At 44.2% G+C, this 14,478-nt stretch overlaps 1 protein-coding gene across 1 annotated transcript in view; it reads right to left on the bottom strand.

The window, feature by feature from the left end:
• The window catches only part of PRRT1 (proline rich transmembrane protein 1), a 42,595-nt gene extending 32,638 nt beyond the window's left edge, over positions 1-9,957 (bottom strand). Inside the window, exon 1 of the mRNA XM_070936630.1 lies at positions 9,895-9,957. Coding sequence (XP_070792731.1) covers positions 9,895-9,913 — 19 coding nt within the window. The 5' untranslated portion in view covers positions 9,914-9,957. The remainder of the gene's footprint in view (positions 1-9,894) is intronic.
• Between the last annotated feature and the right edge of the window lie 4,521 nt (positions 9,958-14,478).

The raw sequence follows: 14,478 nt of genomic DNA on the forward strand, positions 1-14,478 counted from the left end.
CTGCAACGATTCACTTAGTAACTATGTCACAGCAAAAGTTGTAAAATGGGGTAAAGTTCACTTAAAAAATGTCTGTTGAGCAAGAGAAATTTCAGGCTCCACTGTGGTCGTAAGTCGAGGATTACATGCAGTTTGCTTCCAGTCATCTCCAGGTCAACTGTTTCCCCCTCCTCATGTCGAAATTTAAGTTGAATTTTCGGTGAACGGTTAATCCTAAATAATACCATCCGTTGTCGCTTGCTATTAACAATGTCTGCCAGAGAATTCCCTCGCTGCTTCCCAAACACAACACGGTCACGTCCATGAAATCAGCAGCAGCTGAGCTCAACTCAAGCTAGACTTTGTATTTTCTGTTAAAATATTAATTAACGATAGGAGGCTTGATATATATAAATATCGCACGGACAAATTAACATCGCTGGGGAGCCCTCTCTTCTACATTGCCAGTTTCTGCAAACAACAAACGCACATCGTCTAAATTAAGCTTCTGGGATGGAAGCTTCTCTCTCTCTCATACACACAGATCATAGGAGGTGCTATATGGCAACCCACATTCCCAAGACAGTTGCACCCCCTTTTTCGCCAAAATAGGACACCCCTCTAGAGAGTGAATTCATTTTGGTCAACGAGTTTGATACTTTTTTTTCTTTTAGGTCATCTTATTTGATTCTGCCTGCTTTCTATTTCTAGAGGAAAAGGAAAAGTGTCCTGCGGGAGAAAGGGAGGGGAGGGGAGGGGAAGAGACGTGTAAATGGATCAGCTCATTTTTTTAAAAGTTACATACAATACAAGGAGACTGGTGATAGTGGCGGAGGGGGAAGAGGGTATGTGTGAGATCTAGCAAATACAAAAGCCATAAGGATTCCAGTGATTAAAACAGGCCCCTTTGTGGAAACCTGTTCCAGAATAGAATGGTCTTATCCAGGGGTGAAATCCAGCAGGTTCTGACAGGTTCTGGAGAACCGGTAGCGGAAATTTTGAGCAGTTCGGAGAACCGGTAGCGGAAATTTTGAGTAGTTCGGAGAACCGGCAAATACCACCTCTGGCTGGCCCCCGAGTGGGGTGGGAATGGAGATTTTGCAATATCCTTCCCTCAGGAATGGGGATTTTGCCGTATCCTTCCCTCAGGAATGGGGAGGGAATGGAGATTTTGCAGTATCCTTCCACGCCCACCAAGCCATACCATGCCACGCCCACAGAACCGGTAGTAAAAAAATTTGGATTTCACCACTGGTCTTATCTCAAAAGTATTAAAATGATGCAGTGGATAAATAATTGAAAGATGACTCAATACAGAGTCAACACTTACGAGGTCCCTGTTGTTTCCCATCCTCTCCCTTTTCTCATTTCTCCTCTGCTACCATGCGAAAAACTGTTATAGTTTATAAGGCACAATCCAAGAAAAGTAAAGCTCTTTATATATCCCATCCATTTAAACAGAATCATAAGTTTGGGCTTAAATCTCTTGTATTCAATAAGCTACTTAACTAGATCTATCTATCTATCTATCTATCTATCTATCTATCTATCTATCTATCTATCTATCTATCTATTTATCTATCTATCTATCTCATCCATCCATCCATTCAACCATCCATCTATTCAACCATCCATCCATCTATCATCTATCTATCTATCCATCCATCTCTCATCCATATCTATCTCTCATCCATATCTATTATCCATATCCATCCATCCATCCATCATCTACCAATCCATATCTTTCTATCTATCTATCTATCTATCTATCTATCTATCTATCTATCTATCATCTATCTATCTTCCATATCTATCTATCCATCCATCCATCATCTACCAATCCATATCTATCTATCTATCATCTATCTATCTATCATCTATCTATCTATCTATCTATCTATCTATCTATCTATCTATCTATCATCTATCTATCTATCTATCTATCTATCTATTTATCTATCTATCTATCTTCCATATCTATCTATCCATCCATCCATCATCTACCAATCCATATCTATCTATCATCTATCTACTATCTATCTATCTATCTATCTATCTATCTATCTATCTATCTATCATCCATATCTATCATCCATATCTATTTATCCATCCAGCCATCCAACCCTCATCTACCAATCCATATCTATCTATCATCTATCTATCTATCTATCTATCTATCTATCTATCTATCTATCATCCATATCTATCATCCATATCTATTTATCCATCCAACCATCCAGCCATCATCTACCAATCCATATCTATCTATCTATGTATCTATCTATCCATCCATATGTATCTAGCTATCTAGCTATAGCTATCTATCCATCCATCCATCCATCCATCCATCCATCCATCATCTACCAATCCATATCTATCTATCTATCTATCTATCTATCTATCTATCTATCTATCTATCTATCTATCTTCCATATCTATCTATCTATCCATCCATCCATCCATCCATCCATCCATCCATCCATCCATCATCTATCAATCCATATCTATCTATCTATCTATCTATCTATCTATCTATCTATCTATCTATCTATCATCTATCTATCTATCTATCTATCTATCTATCTATCTATCTATCTAATCATCTCATATTTATTATTTTTTATAACTAACCCAAGTGAACATACCCAATACTCCTCCCGCCTGCTTTTCCGCATAACAACAACCCTGTGAGGTGAGTTGGGTTGAGAGAGAAGGACTGGCCCAAAGTCACTCAATTGCTTTTATGGCTAAGGTAAGATTAGAACTCAGAGTCTCCTTATGATTGGTCCAAAGTTATCCAACAGAGTTTGATGGCTAAGGTAGGACTAAAAGTCATGGTTTCTAGCCTTGTGCTTTAACCCCTACACCAAACTAAAGAGCAATAGTGGTGCAGTGGTTGGAATGCAGTATTGCAGGCTAACTCTGTCCATTGACAGGAGTTCGATCCTAACCGGCTCGAAGTTGACTCAGCCTTCCATCTTTCCGAGGTCAGTAAAATGAGGACCCAGATTGTTGGGGGAGCAATAGGTTAACTCTGTAAACCTCTCAGAGAGAGCTGTAAAGCACTACGAAGTGGTATATCAGTCTAAGGGCTACTGCTAAACTGGGCTTTTTTATTTAATGATGTGATCCCTTTTCCTTCCTCTTCAGTACAAATGATCTCTAGTTGATTCTCTGAGATTCTGAATATGTCTTTGGAAGGTACAGGATTCCAATAACGGATCAGCCTTGCAAACTTTTTAATAGGTTTCTTGCATGCTATGTCTGGCTTCTAGAAAATGCATCCGGAGCTTCTTAGTGTGATGGCTAACCATGGATTGCTTCCGTTTTTTTCAAGTGTCAAAACGTTTAATCCTATGATGAGAAATACTAAGGACAATTCAAAGTGCTACAGATTACACACACTCAAATCTTTTTATGATGTTGTGCAAGTGTCACCCTTATGTACGAGATACCGTGTTTCCCCAAAAATAAGACCCTCTCTTATGTTTTTTTTTAACCCTGAAATAAGCACTTGGCCTTATTGCCATGCGCGCAAAAGCCCAATTGGGCTTATTATCAGGGAATGTCTTATTTTGGGGGAAACAGGGTAGAAGTTCAAGGACGTGGAGTTGCAGAGTAGTGTATTGTTTATGTATATCCTGAATTTCACGTGTGATTATTCAAAATCCATCTTGACTCAGCAATAGCAATAGCACTTAGACTTATATACAGGTAGTCCTCAACTTACGACCACAATTGAGCCCAAAATCTCTTGCTAAGTGTGAAATACGTTAAGTGAATTTTGTCCTATTTCACGACTTTTCTTGCCACAAGTTGCTGAGTGAATCACTGCAGTTGTTAAATTAGTCACACGATTGTTAAATGAATCTGGTTTCCCCGCTGATTTTGCTTGTTGGACGTTTGCAAAAGGTGATCACATGACCCCGGGACATTACAACCATCATAAATGTGAACTGGTTGTCAAGCATCCGAATGTAAATCATATGATAATGGGGATGCTGCAACGGTCATACACGTGAAAAAATGGTCGTAAGTCATTTTTTCAGATCTGTTGTAACTTCAAACAGTCACTAAACGAACTGTCGTAAGTCCAGGACTACTTGTATTGCTTCATAGTGTTTTACAGCCCTCTCTAAGTGGTTTATAGAGTCAGCATATTCCCCCCCCCCCAACAATCTGGGTCTCGTTTTACTGACCTTGGAAGGATGGAAGGCTGTTAACCTTGAGCCAGTGAGAATCGAACTGCTGGCAGTGGACGACTCAGGGACCACCCTGGTCACCACTTCTTTACCTTCCTACCATCGGGAAGGAGATACAGAAGCATAGCCAGCCGCACAAAGAAGCTGAAGAACAGTTTTTATCCATAGGCTGTCAGACTCCTGAATGCAAAATAACATCATAACTACGTAGTACGATGGACTTGCAGGGCCGGTGCAACATGTAAACATGTTCACACTGGTGCAATAGGACTGGGTGTTTTGTTAATATGATTTATTGGGTTAGGGATTTTCTGTCTTCAGAAGGGGGGGTGCACTGAGGGAGCTCAACCAATCTCATTGTACATATGTTGTGCACTGACCATAAAGATTTGAAAAGAAAAGTGGAAGGCTGAGTTAACCTTGAATCAGTGAGAATTGAACTGCTGGCAGTGGGCAGAGTCAGCCTGCAATACTGCATTCCAACCACTGCGGATGATTAGTGAGTAGACCTATTTCTATAGGTGATGAACAGAGGCTGAGCTAGAGAGCGGGGTCAAACACATCATCGGTCTAGCATCCCTATGCCCCTGAACGAGACCTAAGTCCATCTCCCCTTGAAGTCCATAGACTCTTATCTGGCGCCAATTTGCATTGACTATTGACTGAGAGCGTATGCACCAAGACAAATTCCTTGTATGTCCAATCACACTTGGCCAATAAAATATTCTATTCTATTCTATTCTATTCTATTCTATTCTAGTCTAGTCTAGTCTAGTCTAGTCTAGTCTAGTCTAGTCTAGTCTAGTCTAGTCTAGTCTATTGGTAGATCAGATTTTTTGTGAACAGGTTGCACGGAACAAACTCGCCGTGTTTTTGAACTCTTATCTTGGCTCATGGTTTCTTGCCTCTGACAATTTCAAGACAGACACACACTAAACTATTTTGGGCAGTAAAGCTCACAAGCAATTGCAAAAATTATCTATAAACTAAGTGAATGGACCAGCAAATGACAACTGCCAATTAGTTTCAGGAAAATGGGCCCCTAAATCCTAATCCACACTGTGTGATCTATAATGAACTAGGAAAAGAATCTTGGAAGTCACAGAAGGCAGCACAGTGATAATGTTAAATCCCCCTATCTAAGTTATTTATTAAATTTATATGCCACCCATCTGACCGATAAGGTGAATCTTATGTTATGCAAATATAGGGTCACTTCCAGGGGTGGGTTCTAAAATTTTTTACTACCGGTTCTGTGGGCGTGGCTTATTTTGTGGGTGTGGTTTGATGGTCATGTGACAATTCTTTAGGATTTAGCAGAGGTTCTGGTCTACCAGGCTTTTAACTGCTTGCAGAGCTGTACCTGTCTACCCATTTGTTTTTGGAGGCACCGGTCTAACAGGCACTGAACTACTCATTTGTTTTTGGAGGCACCAGTCTACTCATTTATTTTTGGAGGCACCGGACTACCAGGCATTGGTCTACTCATTTGTTTTTGGAGGCACCGGTCTACCTATTTGTTTTTGGAGGCACTGGTCTAACAGGCACTGGTCCACTCATTTGTTTTTTGAGGCACCGGTCCACCTATTTGTTTTTGGAGGCACTGGTCTACTCATTTGTTTTTGGAGGCACCGGTCTACCACCACACTGCCTTTTAACACTGATCAGCTGTAGGGCGGCCCTTTGAAGCCCCGCGGCAAGAGTTTAAACAGTTTTTTTTCCTTCTAGCCGATCAGCTGGGGCTCGGGAGGCAGCGAATAGATTGGGGGCAGGGCCAAATAAAAGTTAAGAATAACGCGGTGGCGGGCAGCTCCCGAACAAAGAGAACTGGTTCGGTGACGTCATATCGTCACCACTACCGGCTCGGCGGAACCGGGCGGAACCCACCACTGGTCACTTCCTTAATAAAAGAATGTAACAGAGCTGGAAGAAGTTCAGGAAAGGGCAACCAAAACTATTGGGGGGGGGGTTGAAATATATCTTCTAATGAGAAAATATCTTGAATGTATGGGACAATTTGATTGGGGAAAGGAAGATGACCAAGGCTAGAACTTGGCCAAGATGTACAAAATCACCTCTAGTTTGGAGAAGGTTTTCAGTCTCTTAAAACAGGAAAGGCAGAGGGTTGGAAGGAGATTCAGAAGAGGGACCAAAGGAAGCAGGACATCTTCACACGGAACATAATTAACTTGTGGCAATCATTACAAGGCTTGATGGTGGCCATTTAAATTGGATCTCTTTGAAAAAGTTCTTGGATAAATTCATGGATAACGGGACAACCAAGGGCCTACAGCAATATTTCTCAACCTTGGCAATTTTAAGACATATGGACTTCAACTCCCAGCATTCCATAGCTGGCTGGGGAATTAACAGAATAACAAGAGTTGGAAGGGATCTAGCCCAGTCTTCTAGCCCAACTCTCTGTACTACAAATGTTAAAAGGTAAAGGTTCCCCTCGCACATACGTGCTAGTCATTCCCGACTCTAGGGGGCGGTGCTCATCTCCGTTTCTAAGCCGAAGAGCCAGCGCTGTCTGATGACAATTCCGTGGTCATGTGGCCGGCATGACTAAACGCCGAAGGCGCACGGAACGCTGTTACCTTCCCACCAAAAGTGATCCCTATTTTTCTACTTGCATTTTTACATGCTTTCAAACTGCTAGGTTGGCAGAAGCTGGGGCAAGTAACGGGAGCTCACTCCGTTATGCGGCGCTAGGGATTCGAACCGCCAAACTGCCAACCTTTCTGATCGACAAGCTCAGCGTCTTAGCCACTGAGCCACCACGTCCCCCTACAAATGGTAGGAAACCATATATTATTCTGGACAAATGGCTATCCAATATTTTCTTAAAAGCCTCCAATGCTTTTGGAGTTTAAAAGCCTCCAACTTCTGGAGGCAACTCGTTCCACTGGTTAATTGTTCTAACTGTCAGAAAACTTCTCCTATGGAATTTGAAATCCACAGATCTTAAAGTTACCAAGGTTGAGAAACATTGGTCTATAGCAGGGGTTCCCAACCGGGGGTGCTCACACCCCCTGGGGGTGCAAGACGATATTCCAGGGGGTACGAAAACATGGGTTTAGAAGTTTCAAAACTACAGTGTATATGTATAATTATATGCATATACCGTATTTTTTGGTGTATAAGACGCATCTTTTCTCCCCCTAAAAGTGGGTGAAAATTTAGGTGTGTCTTATACACCGAATGTAACCCCGCCCACCTACTGGCCCCCACCCTTTGGCCTCTGCCTCCCAGCAGTTTACCTCCTTGCAGCAAGCAGCAAGAAGAAACAGCTGGTTTCAGCTTCAGCACAGCCTAATTAGCACAAGTTGATTGGATCGGCCTCCGGACTTTCAGCTCTTTTGCCCCCAGCTGTTTTGCACGGGCCTCTGCTGCTTGCTGCAAGGAGGTAAATTGCTGGGAGCAGATTTTTTTTTTCTTCTTGTGCTTATCAAGCTATGCTGAAAACGAAAATGTAAGTAAAGCAGGCTGTTTGCTGCAACAAGGCAAAATTGCTGGGAGGCAGAGGCAGATTTCTTTTTCTTGTTTTCCTCACTAAAAAAGGTAGGTGCGTGCATCTTATAGTCCGGAGCATCTTATACTCCAAAAAATACGGTAATTGTAACCCAGTCCAAGCCAGTCTTCCTGCACCACTCTCCCAGCTGAAAACGGGCCGCAGGGTGTGAGAATATATCAGAAGCGTTCTAGGGGTGCGGGGTATAGAAAAAGTTTGGAACCTCTGGTCTATAGGATGGAGATTTGGGGTGATTAGATCCAGGCTTGGGGAGAGCATACCTCCAAATATCAACTTGCAGGAAGACAAGTCTGGAAGTGGGAACCTCTGCCCAAGGAAAAACAAGATATGGACTAAGCTAAGTCTTAGCCTGATCCAGCAAGATTCTTCCCGACATTTACAGGTTTTTCACTCTCTTCAACAACATCTCCTCATAAGGCACTTAAGATGCATGGATTCCCAATTCTTTAGGCTGACCTAAGGTCCTCTCCCTCACTCCCTTCTTAAGGTGCACACTCATTTGCACATCCCAAACGCCCACGTGGACCCAGATATGTGTGCCAAACATTGAACAAGATTGGCTTGTTCACTCAGCCCCCGTTGTCTAGCTTCTCACAATATATCAAAATCATGCCTTACCCATACAGTCCGAGCCTGCATACGCACTAAACCGAGAATTCGCCAACTATGTTTTCATTTATCATGTTTGCAAACGCCCGGGGCCAACTATCCACAAATGTTTCCAGGCTGCCAGATGTCTTTCACAAACCCCTCGCTCCCCCACAGCCCCTTCAGCGTCCACATGCTCACAACAACATCCAAAACGCAACACGCACCCAGGACAACCTCAGCGCCCACTTGCTCGAAATCCCAAATCCTGCACAAACAGATGGTCCTACCCAATTCCTCACACACACACACAGGCCCGGCCAAATGCCATCTGCTTCCCACACCAAAAAAACAACGTAGCCTTGTCTGCTTCCCGCATTATTTGGGTACCCGGACGGACGACAATCAAGCATATGACAATTTCCTATGAAATTTTAAACCCAATGCTCCGGGGTTTTGTTTTTTTGTGTGTGTTTTTTCCCCCAGGTCTCTGCCTAATCATGACATCATCCCCATTGTGTGGCTCTCCCCTACCTGCACAATCTCACACACACACAATTTCACACCCTTCAAGGCACATCCCAAGTTAAAACCCGCACCACTCCCATTCATCTGGACGGTAAGAGTCACAGCTTGGGATCCACCCAGGTAGTAAAAACATGAGTTTGTTTTGTTTTTGTCACAGAGTTTCACCTCTCTCTCTCACACACACAACGTCGCATCTCTCTCTCTGTGTGTGTGTGTGTGTGTATGTGTGTGTGTGTGCCACGGACGGGCACACAATACATGTGCCAGCCCCCTTGTATCCATGACATCCACGCAAACATCTCCTCAGGCTGCTACCTCTCGCCTCCAAGCACACCTTTGGGCTCCTTTGATCTCCCGCCGCTTTGCGAGACAAAAAGCGACGTGAGGTAAATAAAACCCCCGCAGGTCGCAAGAGCGGGCCTTATCCATTTCGCAGATCCCGGTTAAGGACGCTTTTTTTTGGGGGGGGGGGGGTTGAGGGGAAGCGGTAAGTGGCGGCCGATATTCTGCACTCCACCCACCCCAAACCGCTTTCCCTGGGGTGACATCCCTGCACGCCACGTGCGGCACTTCCTTGCAGAGGATGCAACCGCGCACGCACACACACACACAAATATACACATATTAGATTTAGGGTCGGTAGCTGCATCCCAGACCGTCTGCGGACCGGGAGCAGAGCCCTTTCCCTTACGGGGCATTAGCAGCGGGCCCTCTTCCCGACCACACTTTAAAACGCACCCTTTTAAAATGCACCCGCCCCCCCCCCCCCACCATTCCCGGTGCATGCTCTCTCTCTCTCTCCTCCCCTCCCTCGTCAATGCACCTCCGGCCTCGCGTGGGAAAACACGCGTGGCATTTTGCTAAGCCCCGCGCGCTCCGGCTGGTTTTCTCCTCCCCCCCCCGGGTTTGGGGAGAGTGGAGGGTGGGGGGGATGGGGAGGGTCCTCCGTGGCACACACGCACGCACGCACGCGCGATTCCCTTCCCCCGCGTGTTTTTTTTTTCTCTCTCCCCCCCCCAAACTCCCCTCCACTCCAATGCCTTCCAGGGCGCTTTTCTTCACCTGTTTTCTCCGAGGACATCGCGGCGGCTTTGGCGAGGCTTTGGCGGGTGGATTTGGGGAGCGGAGGGGTGGGGTGGGGAAGAGAGAAAGAGAGAGAGAGAGAGACCTGAGATGGGAGGGAGGGAGAATTTCTGCGTCAGCCCCCCTTTTCCAAGCGCGCCCTCCTCCCCCGAGAGAACCACGCGGTCCTGGCTTGCGAGGATGCGGTTGCCCAATTATGGAACGGGGAGGAACGGAGCAAATTAAAGGAACAGGCGGCTCAACTCGGCTCGGCCACCCCAGCCGGTTAGATTGGGCTCAACCAGGGGTGAAATCCAGCAGGTTCCAACAGGTTCTGGAGAACCGGTAGCAGAAATTTGGAGTAGCTTGGAGAACTGGCAAATACCCCCCTCTGGCTGGCCCCAGAGTGGGGTGGGAATGGAGATTTTGCAATACCCTTCCCCCAGGAGTGGGGAGGGATGGGGATTTTGCAGTATCCTTTCCCTGGAGTGGGGTGGGATGGGGATAGTGCAGTATCCTTTCCCTGGAGTGGGGTGGGAATGGAGATTTTACAATATCCTTCACCCAGGAGTGGGGAGGGATGGGGATTGTGCAGTATCCTTTCCCTGGAGTGGGGTGGGAATGGAGATTTTACAATATCCTTCACCCAGGAGTGGGAGGGATGGGGATAGTGCAGTATCCTTTCCCTGGAGTGGGGTGGGAATGGAGATTTTACAATATCCTTCACCCAGGAGTGGGGAGGGATGGGGATAGTGCAGTATCCTTTCCCCTGGAGTGGGGTGGGAATGGAGATTTTGCAGTATCCTTTCCCTGTCACGCCCACCAAGCCACGGCCACAGAACCAGTAGGGAAAAATTTTGGATTTCACCCCTGGCTCAACCCGTCTCTTGTTTTTCCTTTTTTTTTTTTTTTCCTCCCACCCCACCAGCTAGGTCGTCGGAGGGTCACACTCTGCGTTTGGCCCTGCCCCGACGCTACACACCCGCACCATTGGCAAACTCAACAAGCCCGCGCTCCCGGGTGTCCGCGGGTAAGGACGATGCAGCAAGGGGAAAAAGACAGGGACGGCTTGTTGGTCCAGAAGGATGTTCAGGAGCCTTGCATCGGGCAGGGGTGGACTAGATGACCTTCAAAGGACCCTTTCCAACTTTGGGATTTCTCCACCTGTCTTTGCCTGGGGCGCTCCACAGAGGTGGGTTTCAGCAGGTTCTGACCAGTTCTGGAGAACCGGTAGTGGAAATTTTGAGTAGTTTGGAGAACCGGTAAATACCATCTCTGACTGGCCCCACCCCCATCTATTCTCTGTCTCCCAAGTCCCAACTGATTGGGAGGAAATGGGGATTTGGCAGTAACCTTCCCATGGAATGGGGAGGGAATGGAGATTTTACAGTATCTTTCCCCTGCTACGCCCACCAAGCCATGCCCACCGAGCCAGTGGTGGGTTTCAACATTTTTTAGTACTGGTTCTATGGGTGTGGCTTACTGGGTGTGGCTTGGCTTGGTGGGTGTGGCTAGGTGGGCGTGGCATGGTTTGGTGGGCATGGTAGGGGAAGGATACTGTAAAATCTCCATGCCCTCCCCAATCCAGGGGAAGGTTACTGCAAAATCCCCATTTCCTCCCAATTAGCTGGGACTAGGAAGGCAGAGAATAGATGGGGGTGGGGCCAGTCAGAATTTTTACTACTGGTTCTCTGAACTACTCAAAATGTCCGCTACCGGTTCTCCTGAACTGGTCAGAACCTGCTGAAACCCACCTCTGCACCAAGCCATGCTACACCTAGCAAGCCATACCCACAGAACCAGTAGTAAAATTTTTTGAAACCCACCACTGGCGCTCCGGGATTGTAGGAGAGGCTGCTGCGGCTGATATGATAGCAATAGCGATAGCATTTAGACTTGTATACCGCTTCACAGTGCTTTTACAGCCCTCTCTAAACAGTTTACAGAGTCAGCCTATTGCCCCCCAACAAATCTGGGTCCTCATTTTACCGACCTCGGAAGGATGGAAGGCTGAATCAACCTTGAGCCTGGTGAGACTCGAATTCCTGGCAGCCGGCAGTTGCCAGAAGTAGCCTGCAGTTCTGCATTCTAACCACTGCGCCACCACGGCGTCATCACGACGCTGATCTTGTGGTGGTTAGGCTTCCAATCCATGCTTCCTGAAAAGGAATGGATCAATATTATCTCAATTAACTGGCGGCTGGGAAGGAAGGATCCTGTAGGGGTAATTCTCAACATAGGACCACAATGGAGCCCAATATTTATGTCGTTAAGTGAGAAATTTGTTAAGTGAGTTAGGCCCCATTGTACGACTTTCCTTGCCAACGCTCTTTAAGGGAATTGCTGCAGTTGTTAAGTTAGTAACACCGTTGTTAAGTGAATCTGGTTTCCCCATTGGCTTTGCTTGTCAGAAGGTCTCAAAAAGTGATCATGTGACCCTGGGACACTGCAGCTGTCATAAATAGGAACCAGTTGTCAAGCATCTGAATGGGAATCACCTGAACGCAGGGATGCTTATGACTGTTGCAGCATCTCCATGGTCACATGGTTTATATTTGGATGCTTGACAACTGAATCAGAGGGCAGGACAAGAAACAATGGATGGAAACCAATCAGAGAGAGAAGCAACCTGGAATTGAGGAGAAACTTCCTGAGAGGGAGGACAATTAACCAGCGGGACAGCTTTGCCTTCAGAAATTGTGGGTGGTCCATCACTGGAGGTTTTTTAAGAAGTTATTTATCGGAAATGGTATAGGTGGTCCTTCTCGAGCAGGGGCTCGATAGAAGATCTCCAAGGTCCCTTCCAGATTCTATTCTATTCTATTCTATTCTATTCTATTCTATTCTATTCTATTCTATTCTATTCTATTCTATTCTATTCCTGTTCTGTTCTGTTCTGTTCTGTTCTGTCCTGTCCTGTCCTGTCCTGTCCTATCCTATCCTATCCTATTCCCTATTTCTATTTCTATTTCTATTCTATTCTATTCTATTCTATTCTATTCTATTCTATTCTATTCTATTCTATCCTATCCTATTCCCTATTCCATCCTATCCTATCCTATCCTATCCTATCCTATCCTATCCTATCCTATCCTATCCTATCCTATCCTATCCTATTCCTATTCTATTCTGTTCTATTTTATTCTCTATTCTATTCTATTCTATTCTATTCTATTCTATTCTATTCTATTCTATTCTATTCTATTCTATTCTATTCTATTCCTGTTCTGTTCTGTTCTGTCCTGTCCTGTCCTGTCCTGTCCTGTCCTGTCCTATTCCCTATTCCCTATTTCTATTTCTATTTCTATTTCTATTCTATTCTATTCTATTCTATTCTATTCTATTCTATTCTATTCTATTCTATTCTATTCTATCCTATTCCCTATTCCCTATTCCCTATTCCCTATTCCATCCTATCCTATCCTATCCTATCCTATTCCTATTCTGTTCTGTTCTGTTCTATTCTATTCTATTCTATTCTATTCTATTCTATTCTATTCTATTCTATTCTATCCTATCCTATCCTATTCCCTATTCCATCCTATCCTATCCTATCCTATCCTATCCTATCCTATCCTATCCTATTCCTATTCTATTCTGTTCTGTTCTATTTTATTCTCTATTCTATTCTATTCTATTCTATTCTATTCCTGTTCTGTTCTGTCCTGTCCTGTCCTGTCCTGTCCTGTCCTATTCCCTATTCCCTATTTCTATTTCTATTTCTATTTCTATTCTATTCTATTCTATTCTATTCTATTCTATTCTATTCTATTCTATCCTATTCCCTATTCCCTATTCCCTATTCCCTATTCCATCCTATCCTATCCTATCCTATCCTATCCTATTCCTATTCCTATTCTGTTCTGTTCTGTTCTATTCTATTCTATTCTATTCTATTCTATTCTATTCTATTCTATTCTATTCTATTCCATCCTATTCCTATCCTATCCTATTCCTATTCCTATTCCCTATTCCTATTCTATTCTATTCTATTCTATTCTATTCTATTCTATTCCATCCTATCCTATCCTATCCCTATCTTATTGCTATTCGTATTCTATTCTATTCTATCCTATTCGTATTCCTATTCCTATTCTATTCTATTCTATCCTATCCCTTATTCTATTCTATCCTATTCCTATTCCTATTCCTATTCCTATTCCTATTCCTTTCTATTCTATTCTATTCTATTCTATTCTATTCTATTCTATTCTATTCTATTCTATTCTATCCTATTCTATTCTATCCTATCCTATCCCTATCCCTATCCCTATCCCTATTCTGTTTTATTCCTATTTTATTCTATTCTATTCGATTCAATTTGATTCCTTTTTCAATTGGGGAATCCAGAATCACTTAACAACCTTGTTAACTAATTTAAGAACTGCAGTGGTTCGCTTAACAAAAGTGGTGAGAAAATGGGGCAAAACTCACTTAACAAATTTTTCACTTAGCAACATAAATTTTGGGCTCACTTGGGGTCGTAAGTCGAGGACTGGCTGTACTTAAGAAATGCAGTCCAATTTCCTTTTGAATGGCCTGATTCCCCATGGTGTTTGTCTCCAGGCACCAATTAGTCACAGA

The sequence above is a fragment of the Pituophis catenifer genome, unplaced genomic scaffold (assembly GCF_029215685.1).
Source record: "Pituophis catenifer annectens isolate HBS135680 unplaced genomic scaffold, rPitCat1.0.hap2 SCAF_2, whole genome shotgun sequence".
NCBI classification, from domain to species: Eukaryota; Metazoa; Chordata; class Lepidosauria; order Squamata; family Colubridae; genus Pituophis; species Pituophis catenifer.